A 14,073-nucleotide genomic window follows, 5' to 3' on the forward strand; every position below is an offset into this window, starting at 1 on the left:
TCTATATATGTTTTAACTTAGAAATCAAATGCTAGTTAAAAACAATCTGAAATCAATTCTCTTACAAAACAAATTAAGATATCCAAATCCTCTGGTACTGTAGTGCAATATTAGGCGTTAAAGTATCATAAAACAAATACCACACCTATCTTACTTTTACAAGGGCTGAATGGTACTAAATAAGGATGTGTTAATAAACATTTTCAATAATTATGAACAATTATAGAGACGGTATAATAACACATCCTTATTTGGTCTGTCAATATAGATATTTATACTATTTTGTTAGTAATACTCCCCTGAACGACGCACCCACTAGTAATGTTATCGACAAAGTTGTTGTAAGATAAAAACAAGATACTGGGCTTTTGATTTGATACGTTAATTGCGCACTTCATGTGTATAACATTCATCGTTGACGCTCGAATCCAAATAATATTGCACCACCAAAAAAAAATATGTATAGAAGAGAGATAATATGGAAAAAAAGATATATACAGAAGTATAACTTGTAAATTTGAAGGACATTTTCCAACTGTGCTACTATTGTATATAAATACGTTATCTTGTATTATATGTTTGTGTATATGATTATGAAATGTATATCTGATAAATGTTCAATGAAGACAAAAAAAAAAAAAAAAAAAAAAAAAAAACATATATAAAATATTCAAAAAATATATTGATTCATTTTCAAAGTACACATTTCTAAACAGTTTAATGTACTACAGTGCAGTATGTCTAACTAACATGCTTTATATTTATCATCTGTTGTTACTGAATAGCACTGGCGTAAAAATGAAATTCTACTGCACTGTGATTAGGGCAGGTATAATATGCTGTTAAAATAATGTTATATAAATGGTTAACAAAGATAACACATAAATTTTCTCTTTTTTGCTAGTTCTTAATTTTCAATAACAGTTTCTGCCCCTTTCAAGGGAATAGCTCAAACAAATTAATCACTTATAACGGGGCTAATTCTTTTATTGACAAATGGATTAGCGTTGACCAACGTGATTTGTGTGTCAATAGATGTCAGGCATTGTACAGTAACACATTTATTTCTAAAACAACATGTTTTCATTTTCTCAAATTGATTATAGAAACAAGAAGCTCGTCATCATTAAAGATGAATTGAAATATTAAGACCCTTTTCCCCATACTCAATTCAAAAATGATCAATCTTCAAATAACAAATGCTTTACAACTAAGACATGCAATCAACATTTTTAAACCAGTAACCTATTAGCAATAATTATAGAGGATCCTAACATTTTTGAGACGACCCCTTATATTTTACCTGCCGAAGTCGTTTTCAAAGATAAGGACAGTTATTTAATATGTATATATATTTAGTAGTTTATAGTAAGTTTTATATGAAAGGTGTCAGTAGCAAATGTATAATATTTAAGACCATGCAAAATACAAGTATTATAAACACTACATGACTTAATAATAGTCCTTAATACAATAGATCCATGATATAACGCAAGTCTACTTAAAAGCGTGTCTGCTGTTTTCTCTGTATTTGTACTACCTGAGGTATTTCGCTCTATGATATTGCAGCAAGTCTACTTTAACTCGTGGAGTGTTTTACCTGCTTGAATTTAGTTTTGCATGAATTGATTCGTGGTTAGCTGATTTGTCTTACCCTATTTCCACACTTGATCTCACTCGTTCTGAATTGCACGCCATTCTTTTTATTTGTACACGATAACTGTTGTTTATTCTGAAAATAATGTAAAATCAGCTTGAGAGGTTTGAGTAACTCGATTAAATTGTATGTTCAATTGTGTTGGATTTATTTTTGTATTCTCTCAAACTGCAGATTCTGGTAATATAATATATGATATTGGTAAACACTTTCAGGTTTGGCAGATTGCTTGGTCACTGTCTTTCATATCCACCCATCGAACAGATTTATTTTCTAAGTATTCAGTCTGTCCTGGGCAATACCTACGCATACGGTTGAAGGCAACTCTACTCATCAACTCAACTCTATTAATGTAATATGTTTACAATTGAAATACTTTATCACATTTAAAAGTCATATTTTTATATCATTTATTCATTTATTCTGGAATATAAGATGTCTAAAGTTAAAATCCTTATTTTTATTTTAATGATCGATTTAAAACTGTCATGAATGTATGATTACAATTACCTTATTTTTTTTGTTATGTAAAATTAAATAATGTAATCCGATATATGCAGCTTGGAATCTTTTGCAATAATTGAACTTCTGTTACTTCTGTGAGCTTTAAATCATAATAACTAAAAATATGGCTTGCATGTAAAAATATTTACAAAATAACTAACTTCCAAAGTACATTTAAAAAAAGGGTGAAATCAAACCTGAAAAAATAAAACGCACAACTATAGCAACCAACTGTATGAATGGAAAACGATTGTCATATTCCTGAAATAATAGTGATATTCTCTGACAAAATGTTGGATTAAACCTGGTTTTAAAGCTAGATTAACAGTTGTTAATTGTTCTGTTACACCTTATTATTTTCGGTATAATGAAAGCTACTATGATTTTTTTTACAGTTTTTATTTTTTTAAATATGATAAATATTGGTAATTTGCGTTTGTTTATTATCTGTTTATTTTTTTCTCTAACACCTCTCAGTTTCAGTTCAAATTGAGATAGAACATAAAGTTTGCAAAAATAATGCATTGTTTCCTACCCGCAGAAGAAAATGGAATAACTTGATTTCTTATTTCAAACTAAACATCAGATCTTAAAACTATTTATTACTATGATGGCAGTACTAAGGCTAGGCTATAAACTTATTTTTACTTGCCAAAGTCTCAGTACAGTAGAAATTTATTTATATATCAAAGAGGAGATATAATAAGAGCTATTATTTGGTCTCTGAAATTTCAAAAATAGTAAAGCTACTTACATCTATCGAAACAAGATTAATCGTATCGATAGAAGAACATGTTTATATAATCTTCACACTGGAGTGCAATAAGTCACTTTTTGTGTTACTGTGGGTTCATAAAATGTTTATATTGACATACTTGACATCAAATGGCCTTTCAAACATAGTGTTTGCACAAAATAGATATGAGCAACAGCCCGACACAGACAGGTATTTAATACACCCTGACATCTGTGTAAAAACCATCTAGCAGCTGGTTATTGACATGATCTCATAATATGGCTATTTTGGCAGTATAGACAGTTTTGTATTAAATAAAAAAAACTCTAAAGCCTTAATGAAATTAGATACGAAAAAAATGAAAATATAAATACTGATGTCTGACAGATTAATGTCATTTGAACGAAAGGACAAAAAATCATATCATTTACACGTATACATTATACGGTGCTAAATAATCATAATAGTACAAAAAAAATAATAAAAGTTTCACAAAACTACCAACTAAGGAATATAATTACACTAGTTCGATGTACGTGCATTTGATATAATAAAGACCATAATGTCACCTAACAAAATTATATTAAACTAAAACATTAAAACTATATTTTTAAGAAGTTACGAAAGAACTTTTTTTTTAAATTTCCATGGACTACATTTTAGGTCACATAAATTTTCTAGGAAAATGGAGAACGTAGATAAAAAATTTTGGGTCATCTTTATTTCTGAAGACTACAAGACTGAATAACTACAAAATATGAACCGAAGATGATGTCATCAAATGTTTTTGACTTTTTTCTATCGATAACATATTTGTTGGCGGAGGTAGTATGTGATCGTTATTCCAATGAGTATTAGTAGTCCACCACCACCACATATCGAGTTATTCCAATGAGTATTAGTAGTCCACCACCACCACATGTCGAGTTATTCCAATGAGTATTATTAGTCCACAACCACCACATAACGAGTTATTCCAATGAGTATTAGTACTCCACCACCACCACATGTCGATTTCTTTTGGGTACTTATATGAAGAGGAATTCTTATCGAATCGTCTATAAAAACCAGGTTCAATCCACCATTTTCTACATTTGAAAATGCCTGTACCAAGTCAGGATTATGACAGTTGTTGTCCATTCGTTTGATGTATTTTGTCATTTAATTTTGCCATGTGATTAGGGACTTTCCGATTGAATTTTCCTCGCAGTTCAGTATTTTTTTTTTTTTATTTTACTTTTTTCTCAAAGACAAAAAGAAAAGCACCTTGCATAGTTTTGTTAATTCCACTTTTAGACATATTGATGATGTCCTGTAATTCAATGTCCCACATTTCTAAATATTATATATCCCAGTGAACTACCAATAATAGAAGGTATGCTTCATATCTTAGCGTTGTCCTTGATATTGACACAAATGAACTAATTCTAATTAAAATCTATAAAAAGAAATGCGATGATTTTAACTTTTCAATTGTCAAATTCTCATTTCTCATCAGTAACATATCACCTGCTGCTTCGTATCGCGTTTACAAATATTAACTGAAACGTAACTATCTTGCCTGTCCCAACTACGCACACATCGTCACCAGGTGTATGATCCTTACACAAACACAAAACAAACATAGAAAAATGTTTCAAAAATATTCTTTTGACCTTTGAGTTACTTATTTGTAACCTAGATTTGTTTTCTTTCAATCGATTTATGACTTTTGACCAGCTATAAACTACTGTTGCCTTTAGTTAGATTTTAAAAGTGCATATTGAGATAAAACATAATGAAACAAAACGTACATACAATTTACCAAAATATTGGAATCTAAAACTAGAGACTCTCAAGAGCCTGTGTCGCTCACCTTGGTCTATGTGCATATTAAACAATGGACACAGATAAACTCATGACAAAATTGTGTTTTGGTGATCATGAAGTGTTTGGAGATCTTACTTTACTGGACATTCTTCTTGCTACAATTATCTCTATCTATAATGAACTTGGCCCAGTAATTACAGTGGAAAATAAATTCTAACAAGAATGTGTCCTCAGTACACGAATGCCCCACTCGCACTATCATTTTCCATGTTCAGTGGACCGTGAAATTGGGGTAAAAACTCTAATTTGGCATTAAAATTAGAAAGATCATATCATAGGGAACATGTGTACAAAGTTTGAAGTCGATTGGACTTCAACTTCATCAAAAACTACCTTGACCAAAAACTTTAACCTGGAGCGGGACAGACGGACGGACGAACGGACGGACGGACGCACGGACGAACGGACGAACGGACGCACAGACCAGAAAACATAATGCCCCTCTACTATCGTAGGTGGGGCATAAAAATTTTCAAAAATTTACGAAAATTGTTAAATAATTATAAAGGGCAATAACTCTTAATGGGTCAACTGACCATTTTGGTCATGATGACTTATTTGTAGATCTTACTTTGCTGAACATTATTGTTGTTTACAGTTTATCTCTATCTATAATAATATTCAAGATAATAAGCAAAAACTGCAAAATTTCCTTAAAATTACCAATTCAGGGGCAGCAACCCAACAACGGGTTGTCCGATTCGTCTGAAAATTTCAGGGCAGATAGATCTTGACCTAATAGATTATTTTACCCCATGTCAGATTTGCTCTAAATGCTTTGGTTTTAGAGTTATTAGCCAAAATCTACATTTTACCCCTTTGTTCTATTTTTAGCCATGGTGGCCATCTTGGTTGGTTGGCAGGGTCACGCCGCACATTTTTTAAAATAGCTACCCCAATGATGATTGTGGCCAAGTTTGGATTAATTTGGCCCAGTAGTTTCAGAGGAGAAGATTTTTGTAAAAGATTACTAAGATTTACGAAAAATGGTTAAAAATTGACTATAAAGGGTAATAACTCCTAAAGGGGTCAACTGACCATTTCAGTTATATTGACTTATTTGTAAATCTTACTTTGCTGAACATTATTGCTGTTTACAGTTTATCTCTATCTATAATATTATTCAAGATAATAACCAAAAACAGTAAAATTTCCTTAAAATTACCAATTTAGGGGCAGCAACCCAACAACGGGTTGTCGGAATCCTCTGAAAATTTCAGGGCATTTTACCCCTATGTTCTATTTTTAGCCATGGCGGCCATCTTGGTTGGTTGGCCGAGTCACGTCAAACAATTTTTTAAACTAGATACCCCAATGATGATTGTGGCCAAGTTTGGTTAAATTTGGCTCAGTAGTTTCAGAGGAGAAGATTTTTGTAAAAGTTAACGACGACGGACGACGACGACGGACGACGGACGCCAAATGATGGAAAAGCTTACTTGGCCCTTCGGGCCAGGTGAGCTAAAAATGAAGTTACAAGATAAAAATACTGATGACGTGGCCGGTTGACTATGAGCCACCGAGGGTATCAGCAGCTTAGTAGACGTTGCTTCGGTAAGATTTATAAATTATCTTTTTCATGTTCAATCAGGCAGAGTTGACCTTAGATTGATATGGGTATAGTTGTTTTGTCCCTTGTGGTCGTATATCTCTCCAAATGTTTTAGATTGGTATATGGGTATAGTTGTTTTGTCCCTTGTGGTCGTATAACTCTCCAAATGTTTTAGATTGGTATATGGGTATAGTTGTTTTGTCCCTTGTGGTCGTATATCTCTCCAAATGCTTTAGATTGATATATCGGTATAGTTGTTTTGTCCCTTGTGGTCGTATATCTCTCTAAATGTTTTAGATTGATATATGGGTATAGTTGATTTGTCCCTTGTGGTCGTATATCTCTCCAAATGTTTTAGATTGATATATGGGTATAGTTGGTTTGTCCCTTGTGGTCGTATATCTCTCCAAATGTTTTAGATTGATATATGGGTATAGTTGTTTTGTCCCTTGTGGTCGTATATCTCTCCAAATGTTTTAGATTGATATATGGGTATAGTTGTTTTGTCCCTTGTGGTCGTATATCTCTCCAAATGTTTTAGATTGGTATATGAGTATAGTTGTTTTGTCCCTTGTGGTCGTATATCTCTCCAAATGTTTTAGATTGGTATATGGGTATAGTTGTTTTGTCCCTTGTGGTCGTATATCTCTCCAAATGCTTTAGATTGATATATGGGTATAGTTGTTTTGTCCCTTGTGGTCGTATATCTCTCCAAATGTTTTAGATTGATATATGGGTATAGTTGGTTTGTCCCTTGTGGTCGTATATCTCTCCAAATGTTTTAGATTGATATATGGGTATAGTTGTTTTGTCCCTTGTGGTCGTATATCTCTCCAAATGTTTTAGATTGATATATGGGTATAGTTGTTTTGTCCCTTGTGGTCGTATATCTCTCCAAATGTTTTAGATTGATATATGGGTATAGTTGGTTTGTCCCTTGTGGTCGTATAGCTCTCCAAATGTTTAGATTGATATATGGGTATAGTTGTTTTGTCCCTTGTGGTCGTATATCTCTCCAAATGTTTTAGATTGATATATGGGTATAGTTGTTTTGTCCCTTGTGGTCGTATATCTCTCCAAATGTTTTAGATTGATATATGGGTATAGTTGGTTTGTCCCTTGTGGTCGTATATCTCTCCAAATGTTTTAGATTGATATATGGGTATAGTTGTTTTGTCCCTTGTGGTCGTATATCTCTCCAAATGTTTTAGATTGATATATGGGTATAGTTGTTTTGTCCCTTGTGGTCGTATATCTCTCCAAATGTTTTAGATTGATATATGGGTATAGTTGTTTTGTCCCTTGTGGTCGTCTAACTCTCCAAATGCTTTAGATTGATATATGGGTATAGTTGGTTTGTCCCTTGTGGTCGTCTAACTCTCCAAATGCTTTAGATTGATATATGGGTATAGTTGTTTTGTCCCTTGTGGTCGTATAACCCTCCAAATGTTTTAGATTGATATATGGGTATAGTTGTTTTGTCCCTTGTGGTCGTATAACTCTCCAAATGTTTTAGATTGATATATGGGTATAGTTGTTTTGTCCCTTGTGGTCGTATAACTCTCCAAATGTTTTAGATTGATATATGGGTATAGTTCTTTTGTCCCTTGTGGTCGTATAACTCTCCAAATGTTTTAGATTGATATATGGGTATAGTTGTTTTGTCCCTTGTGGTCGTATAACTCTCCAAATGCTTTAGATTGATATATGGGTATAGTTGGTTTGTCCCTTGTGGTCGTATAACTCTCCAAATGTTTTAGATTTTATACATTGTTGGCTTTGAGTGTTCCAGAATAAGGTAAATCGAGAAAACCTCTTTGGATACATAAAAAAATTATAAAAAGTAATTTTCATTTTATCACTGAACACTAAGTAAACACTTTTTTTTTGCTTTCCTTAATTTCTTGAAGTGAAAATTTTAGGGGGTAAAAAAAAAGGGAAAATCTAAGTGTAAAGACCGCTATTATAGATAACCAAATTCAATTTTTATTACAATTGTTTCTATATATTAGTTTGTCAGCAGAACATTCGAATGTTTATCATTACAAAAGACAAAGAATAGACTTGAAATTATTGAAAATAATCACATGATCTTAAGTACAGATTAGACAAAATCTTCCATTGTAATTCAAGCATTATCTTCAAACAAATGGTTTTGTTATCCTGACAGCCTTTTCTTTACTCCACATTATAACTTAACCTTCCTGTCATGATCAATACAAAACTCTTTGTCATACCATTATAACATAGATTAGTTTACAGAACTTAGTCATTACCGGCAACAGTTGTAGGTTAAAAATCTTTTAATCGGTTTATTACATAACACGATTGATATATATATCATCGTTCTAGACAAAAGTACCATACGTATGAAAATGGGCACAATATAGTTTTTCAAATAAGCATCTATAAGTTGTAAAATTAAAAAAAAAATCTTCATGTAGCATGAGCACAGCATACCTGGATATCAATATAAAAACTACGTTCTTGCAAAACATTAAGTAAATAGACTCATCATAGATAACAGGATTTAAAATTGTAAACGTCAGACGCAATTTCGTCTACAAAAGACTCTTGTGACCGCTCAAATAAAAAAAAAGTTTTTAAAAGTCAAATAAACTACGAAGTTGAAGAGTACTGATGAACAAAATTTAGAAAGGTTTTGTCAAGTAGCTTTACTTACAAGAACCATAACGCTGATGCAAAACTATAAAAGAAAAATCTTCAAATATCTGCAACTATTAAGTATTCTTCAAGATAAAAGCTATTTTTATGTTCATCAATACCAATTCTTGATGATTTCACATTTAAAAGTACTTTTAGAACCTAATTTGTTTAAGAATTGAGTTATATACAAATGATCTTACCTCAATACCTGAAGAATCAACATCTACAGAATCTAATTTTAAGGACCTCATTTGTTCAATGATTTAATGATATACTAATGATCTTACCTCAATATCCGAAGAATCAACATCTATAGTATCTAATTTTTCCGTAAAGGCCTGTTTGTTTAAACTTGGTTGAGCTTTATGTCCGTGATACCATTCCCCTGTTTTGCACAGTAGTTCTCGTTTTAGTAGACACATGTTACATTGCCATCTGCCTCGGCCTCTCTGAAATCAATGTTCTGGTCAATACATTTACAAACAAATGAATCTTCTGTCATCCTACAGGTAATTGATAGCATTCTTGGTGTAATAAATATTGATAGTTTAATGAAGTGGGCTTTCATTGGAATTTGTGTAATCGTTATTACTGATGGACTGTCGAAATGGCTCTTAAGCTTTTATAGAAATATATCATGTCATAATATGTTTTTTGTATATTTCTGTTGGAGAAAACTTTTAGAATCATATGTTTGAGGTTTATAAATATTTTTAAACACTTTTGGAAACTCTGCTGGTAATTTATTGGAAGCGAGCACGACATAAATCTTGAGTAAAATGATCATATCATCTTTATATACTATCCGGTATTACAGAAGATTCGGTTTTAATGAAGAAGCTCTTTATATGTTGTTCCATGTTGGATGTTTTAGTATGTAGTAGCGATCTAAGATGCTAATCGACAGAAAAAGATAAATTTCATAAATCAAGATAAATTTCATAAATCATGCATTTTATCGATTAAATCTTTGTCAAAGGTTTTAGAGAATTAGTGGTTAAAACTTTCTTAGATTATCATTGTTAAACTCAGCTTCATGGACCTAGGATATTTTGATCGAAAATCATGATAGCAATTTATTCAGTTCATTGCATTTGCACTTATGAATTGAAAAGTTTTGGCGAATCAGAAATTTGTAAGTTTTACCCTACCAAATTTGACTGCATATTTAACTTAGTGTAGGACACTCGTAATTAGTTTAAGCTGCCGATATTAAATCTACTCTGAACAGCAGAACTTTCTTGGGAACAGAAAATTGTCTATGAAAAACAAAAATTTACTAAACAGACCATCAAAATTTCTTTGAGATACCAAAAGAATCTATACAACAAATAAAATATACTAATCACAAGTAGACAAGGTTAAGCAAAATTCCTGTTGTTAATGGAAACCTCGAAATATTCCTTTAAAAAAAATGGACCTGTCGTCTCAAAAAAGTGAAGTGTCTGTATCGATTAGTTTCTGAACATGTCTCTTATGACGACTTAACTTCTAGATGCTTCTAATGACTTACATGAGCACGAGCAGTGCTAAAAGTTTACTATTTTGTATTATATACATAGTAAATAAAGGCAACAGTGGTATACCTGTTGGAAAGTCATAAATCGATTAAGAGAAAACAAATCCGGGTTACAAACTAAAACCGAGGGAAACACTTCAACTGCTTGTATAAGAGGAAATCAACGAAACAACAGAAACACTAAAAAGCAACAACAAAAAAACAAACGACAATGTAACACACACAGAAACGAACTATAAGATAACAACTGCCATTTTCCTAACTTGGCACAGGACATTTCAAGATAACATGGTAAGTTGAACCTGGTTTTGTGGCTAGTCAAACCTCGCGCTTAGTTTTAGTCAGCCTCAAAATGTGGTAAAGGCGCCAATTATTCGTTTAGTATTCCAGTCCTTGAGAAATTGATAGAAAACGTAAATATTTACGTAACACAGAATTGATACTCGGTATTTTAATACGATTTCCGAATATGAGGAATTTAGGCAAAGACCTCCGTCAGGGGTATACAACCTTGTAATGGTCCTATTCATTTGGAATGGGTCGGTATTAATATTTGCGACGAAGGTATGCCTGTATTTCTAAGCACATATAGAATTATTTTCGTTTCGTTTAACAGCAATATGTAGACGAATAATAAATTAATGAAATGATGAATGTACACCGAATTCGTGAACATTAAAACCTCTATCAAAAAACAGTTTCAAAGACACCAATTCATAATTAATTCCTTTTTTTTTTTTTTTAATATAACGTTAAATAGACACTCATTGACATTGCCGATTACAAGTGGTCAAAACCGGAAGGATAAAATTGGAAATATCTATTAATATATATATTTGTAACAAATTAACTCTATATTGATCTTTCATCTAATTGTGACCATTTTAAATGCATATTGATGGTCAGAGCTAAAGATAAATTTAACCTTAACTATACACTACATGTCACTGCTAAAGTTAAAGGATATTCAGTACCAATCAAAAGGTAAAAGGTATAAACCATACCAGAAGCTTTATAATGCGACTGTCATACAAGTGAGAGGTTAAGCTAGCTATAAAACCAGGTTTAATCTGCCATTTTCTACACACAAAAAATGCCTGTACCAAGTCAGAAATATGACAATTGTTATCCTTTCGTTTGTTGTGTTTGAGGTTTTGATGTAGCCATTTGCTTAGGGACTTTTTGTTTAGAGTTTTCCTCGGAGTATGGTATTTTTGTTATTTGAGTTTTTGATATCAAGAGAATGTAAATTCACTATATTTAAGATAAAAGCGTCATGTTTTGATACCCAGAGAATGTAAATTCACTATATTGAAGATAAAAGCGTCATGTTTTGATGAACTCTTGTGTGTGTCTACATCCCTTGATAAATAAAAGTATTTAGCCAACCTTGTTGTTTCTGTATTCTCGATGGGATAAAAAATCTTATAAAGGTTATAAATCATGTTTCTTTTCCGATTAAATAAAGCAATACATAACCTATATGAAGAAATGCAAAGGATTGGTTTAAAAGTTTTTCATTTTCCAGATTTAATCCGTCGAAAGATTCTCTTCATTTGAGTAAGAAATACATCTGGCGCGTCTGGCGTACTAAATTATAATCCTGGTACCTTTGATAACTATTGAACGATACATGTGGTATCCTTTTCAGTCTTGAAGAGATGATTAACAAGCTATATGCATTTTTTATTGCAGAAAGCACCAAAAAATTGTGATTTGCCTTTTCTCTTTTCCATCAAATTTTTCAGTAAGAAGAATGAGGGACAATGATAACTTAAAGACACTATTTTAGTCTCTTCTTTTTATAGTAACTTGATATGATATAAGAAATGACGAAATAGTGATTCATGGCAATTGCAGTATGAAACTAATTTCTTTAAAACAAAATTTGATTACTGATTTCACCGTTCATACTCCATCATAAATAGTATTAACCATTAATATCCGTTTTAAATCAATCCATTATATTTTGCGGAGGTGTATGCACTTAGACATTTTGTGATCAACCCAGGAGGAATACATACGATTTAATTAACAAATTATAGAGAAACCAAATCATTTTGCAGAAACATTAAAAATAAAGTGCACGCAAAAATAGTTTTATGTATTACTGCGATGAAATATGTCGCTTCTGCTGGTGTAAAATAAGTGTAAAATATGTCGTGCTAATTAGATAAAAGACATATGGTAACGTTCTTACTGCAATGTGTTTTAAAGAAAAATTGATATCTATAAGCAATCTTTACATGTTTTTGCAGAAATTCTTTATTTTTAGAGGAATTCCGACATGTACTAAATACTGATAACTTGATGTTCATAAGGAAACTTATCTCACTGTTTAAAAGGCCTATTGCTTTTTTTTCTTTATCTTACTGTTTGTTTAAAATTTGTAAATAGAACGGATGAGTTGTATGAGTAAACCATATCTAAAACAGGACCTGTACTGGATAATAGATTGCAACGATCTCTGTAATAAGACCTTTATGCTTGATAAAAGAATGTTCTTATTTCTGATATGATACTTTTATGATTGATAAAAATATTGCATCAATCCCTACAATAAGACCTTTATTCTTGATAAAAGATTACACCAATATCAAACATTGATAGAATATTGCACCAAAGTCTGGCATAAGACTTTTATGCTTGATAAAAGCATTGCACTAATCTCTGATAAAAGACCTTTATGTTGATAAAAGATTGTTCTTACCTTTGATATGATATCTTAATGCTTCATAAAAGTTTGCAACAATTTCTACCATAAGTCCTTTATGCTTGATAAAAGATTGCACCAATCTCTGATATGAGACCTGTATGTTGAACTTTCTTGTTTTCATTTTGACTATACAAATCTCTGACATAATCCTTGTCAAAGAACTTATGTATAGGCCAACTTACTATAGTTGGCATAACTCTGAATAGATCTATAACCTTAACGCTGAACTTACCTTGCTTGACTTGTGATTATATGGGTCTCGAACATACGATCCACATCTCTGACATACTCTTTTCCTACAGTCATAACAAACACGACCAATACCATCAGCAAACTTTGTTTTATAACATAGCCTGCATAGCCTAAGGTCTATATGCTTCAGTTTACCCTTTGTGCTGCTTTGTCTTTTTACTTGACATTCGTATACCCTCAACTGTTCTTTGATTTGTCTACAATATATGACAAAAGAGGTTATATATGACTTAAGGTCAACTGTAAGAAATTGTTTTCTCTTCAATAACGACCAGTTATGTCGGTCTTCGTTATTTTTACCTATGAATGCAGAATTCAAAATACGGATAAATATAATAGAAGATATAAGTACAAATAGGACATGGAGCAGAATCATGTGGAAATCTGTTGTTGAGTAAATCTAACTTAAACGGTACGATATTAAAAACTTAAGTAAGTCTCCATCATTCAGGCTTCACAAACATCAAGGTATTTTAATTGCTAGGAACATTTATCGTTGCGGTAGAAAATTGATCGCCTATGCAGGTTTCAATTAAAATTAATTTATATCTCAGTTGTCCATAAAATGAAATGTTGAGATATAAATCTTATCGATGTCCTG

General features: G+C 31.8%; 1 protein-coding gene across 3 annotated transcripts in view; it reads right to left on the bottom strand.

The window, feature by feature from the left end:
- Window positions 1-14,073, bottom strand: part of LOC143055417 (regulating synaptic membrane exocytosis protein 2-like) — a 57,138-nt gene that overhangs the window by 23,811 nt on the left and 19,254 nt on the right. The window contains exons 5-7 of one of the 3 annotated variants that reach the window (XM_076228560.1): window positions 13,453-13,669; window positions 9,273-9,434; window positions 1,655-1,732 (exon numbers count right to left, since the gene is read on the bottom strand). In XM_076228560.1, coding sequence (XP_076084675.1) covers window positions 1,655-1,732; window positions 9,273-9,434; window positions 13,453-13,669 — 457 coding nt within the window. The remainder of the gene's footprint in view (window positions 1-1,654; window positions 1,733-9,272; window positions 9,435-13,452; window positions 13,670-14,073) is intronic. The other 2 variants (XM_076228567.1, XM_076228574.1) reach the window with 2 other exon arrangements.

Source organism: Mytilus galloprovincialis, chromosome 1, assembly GCF_965363235.1.
Source record: "Mytilus galloprovincialis chromosome 1, xbMytGall1.hap1.1, whole genome shotgun sequence".
Classification (NCBI taxonomy): domain Eukaryota; kingdom Metazoa; phylum Mollusca; class Bivalvia; order Mytilida; family Mytilidae; genus Mytilus; species Mytilus galloprovincialis.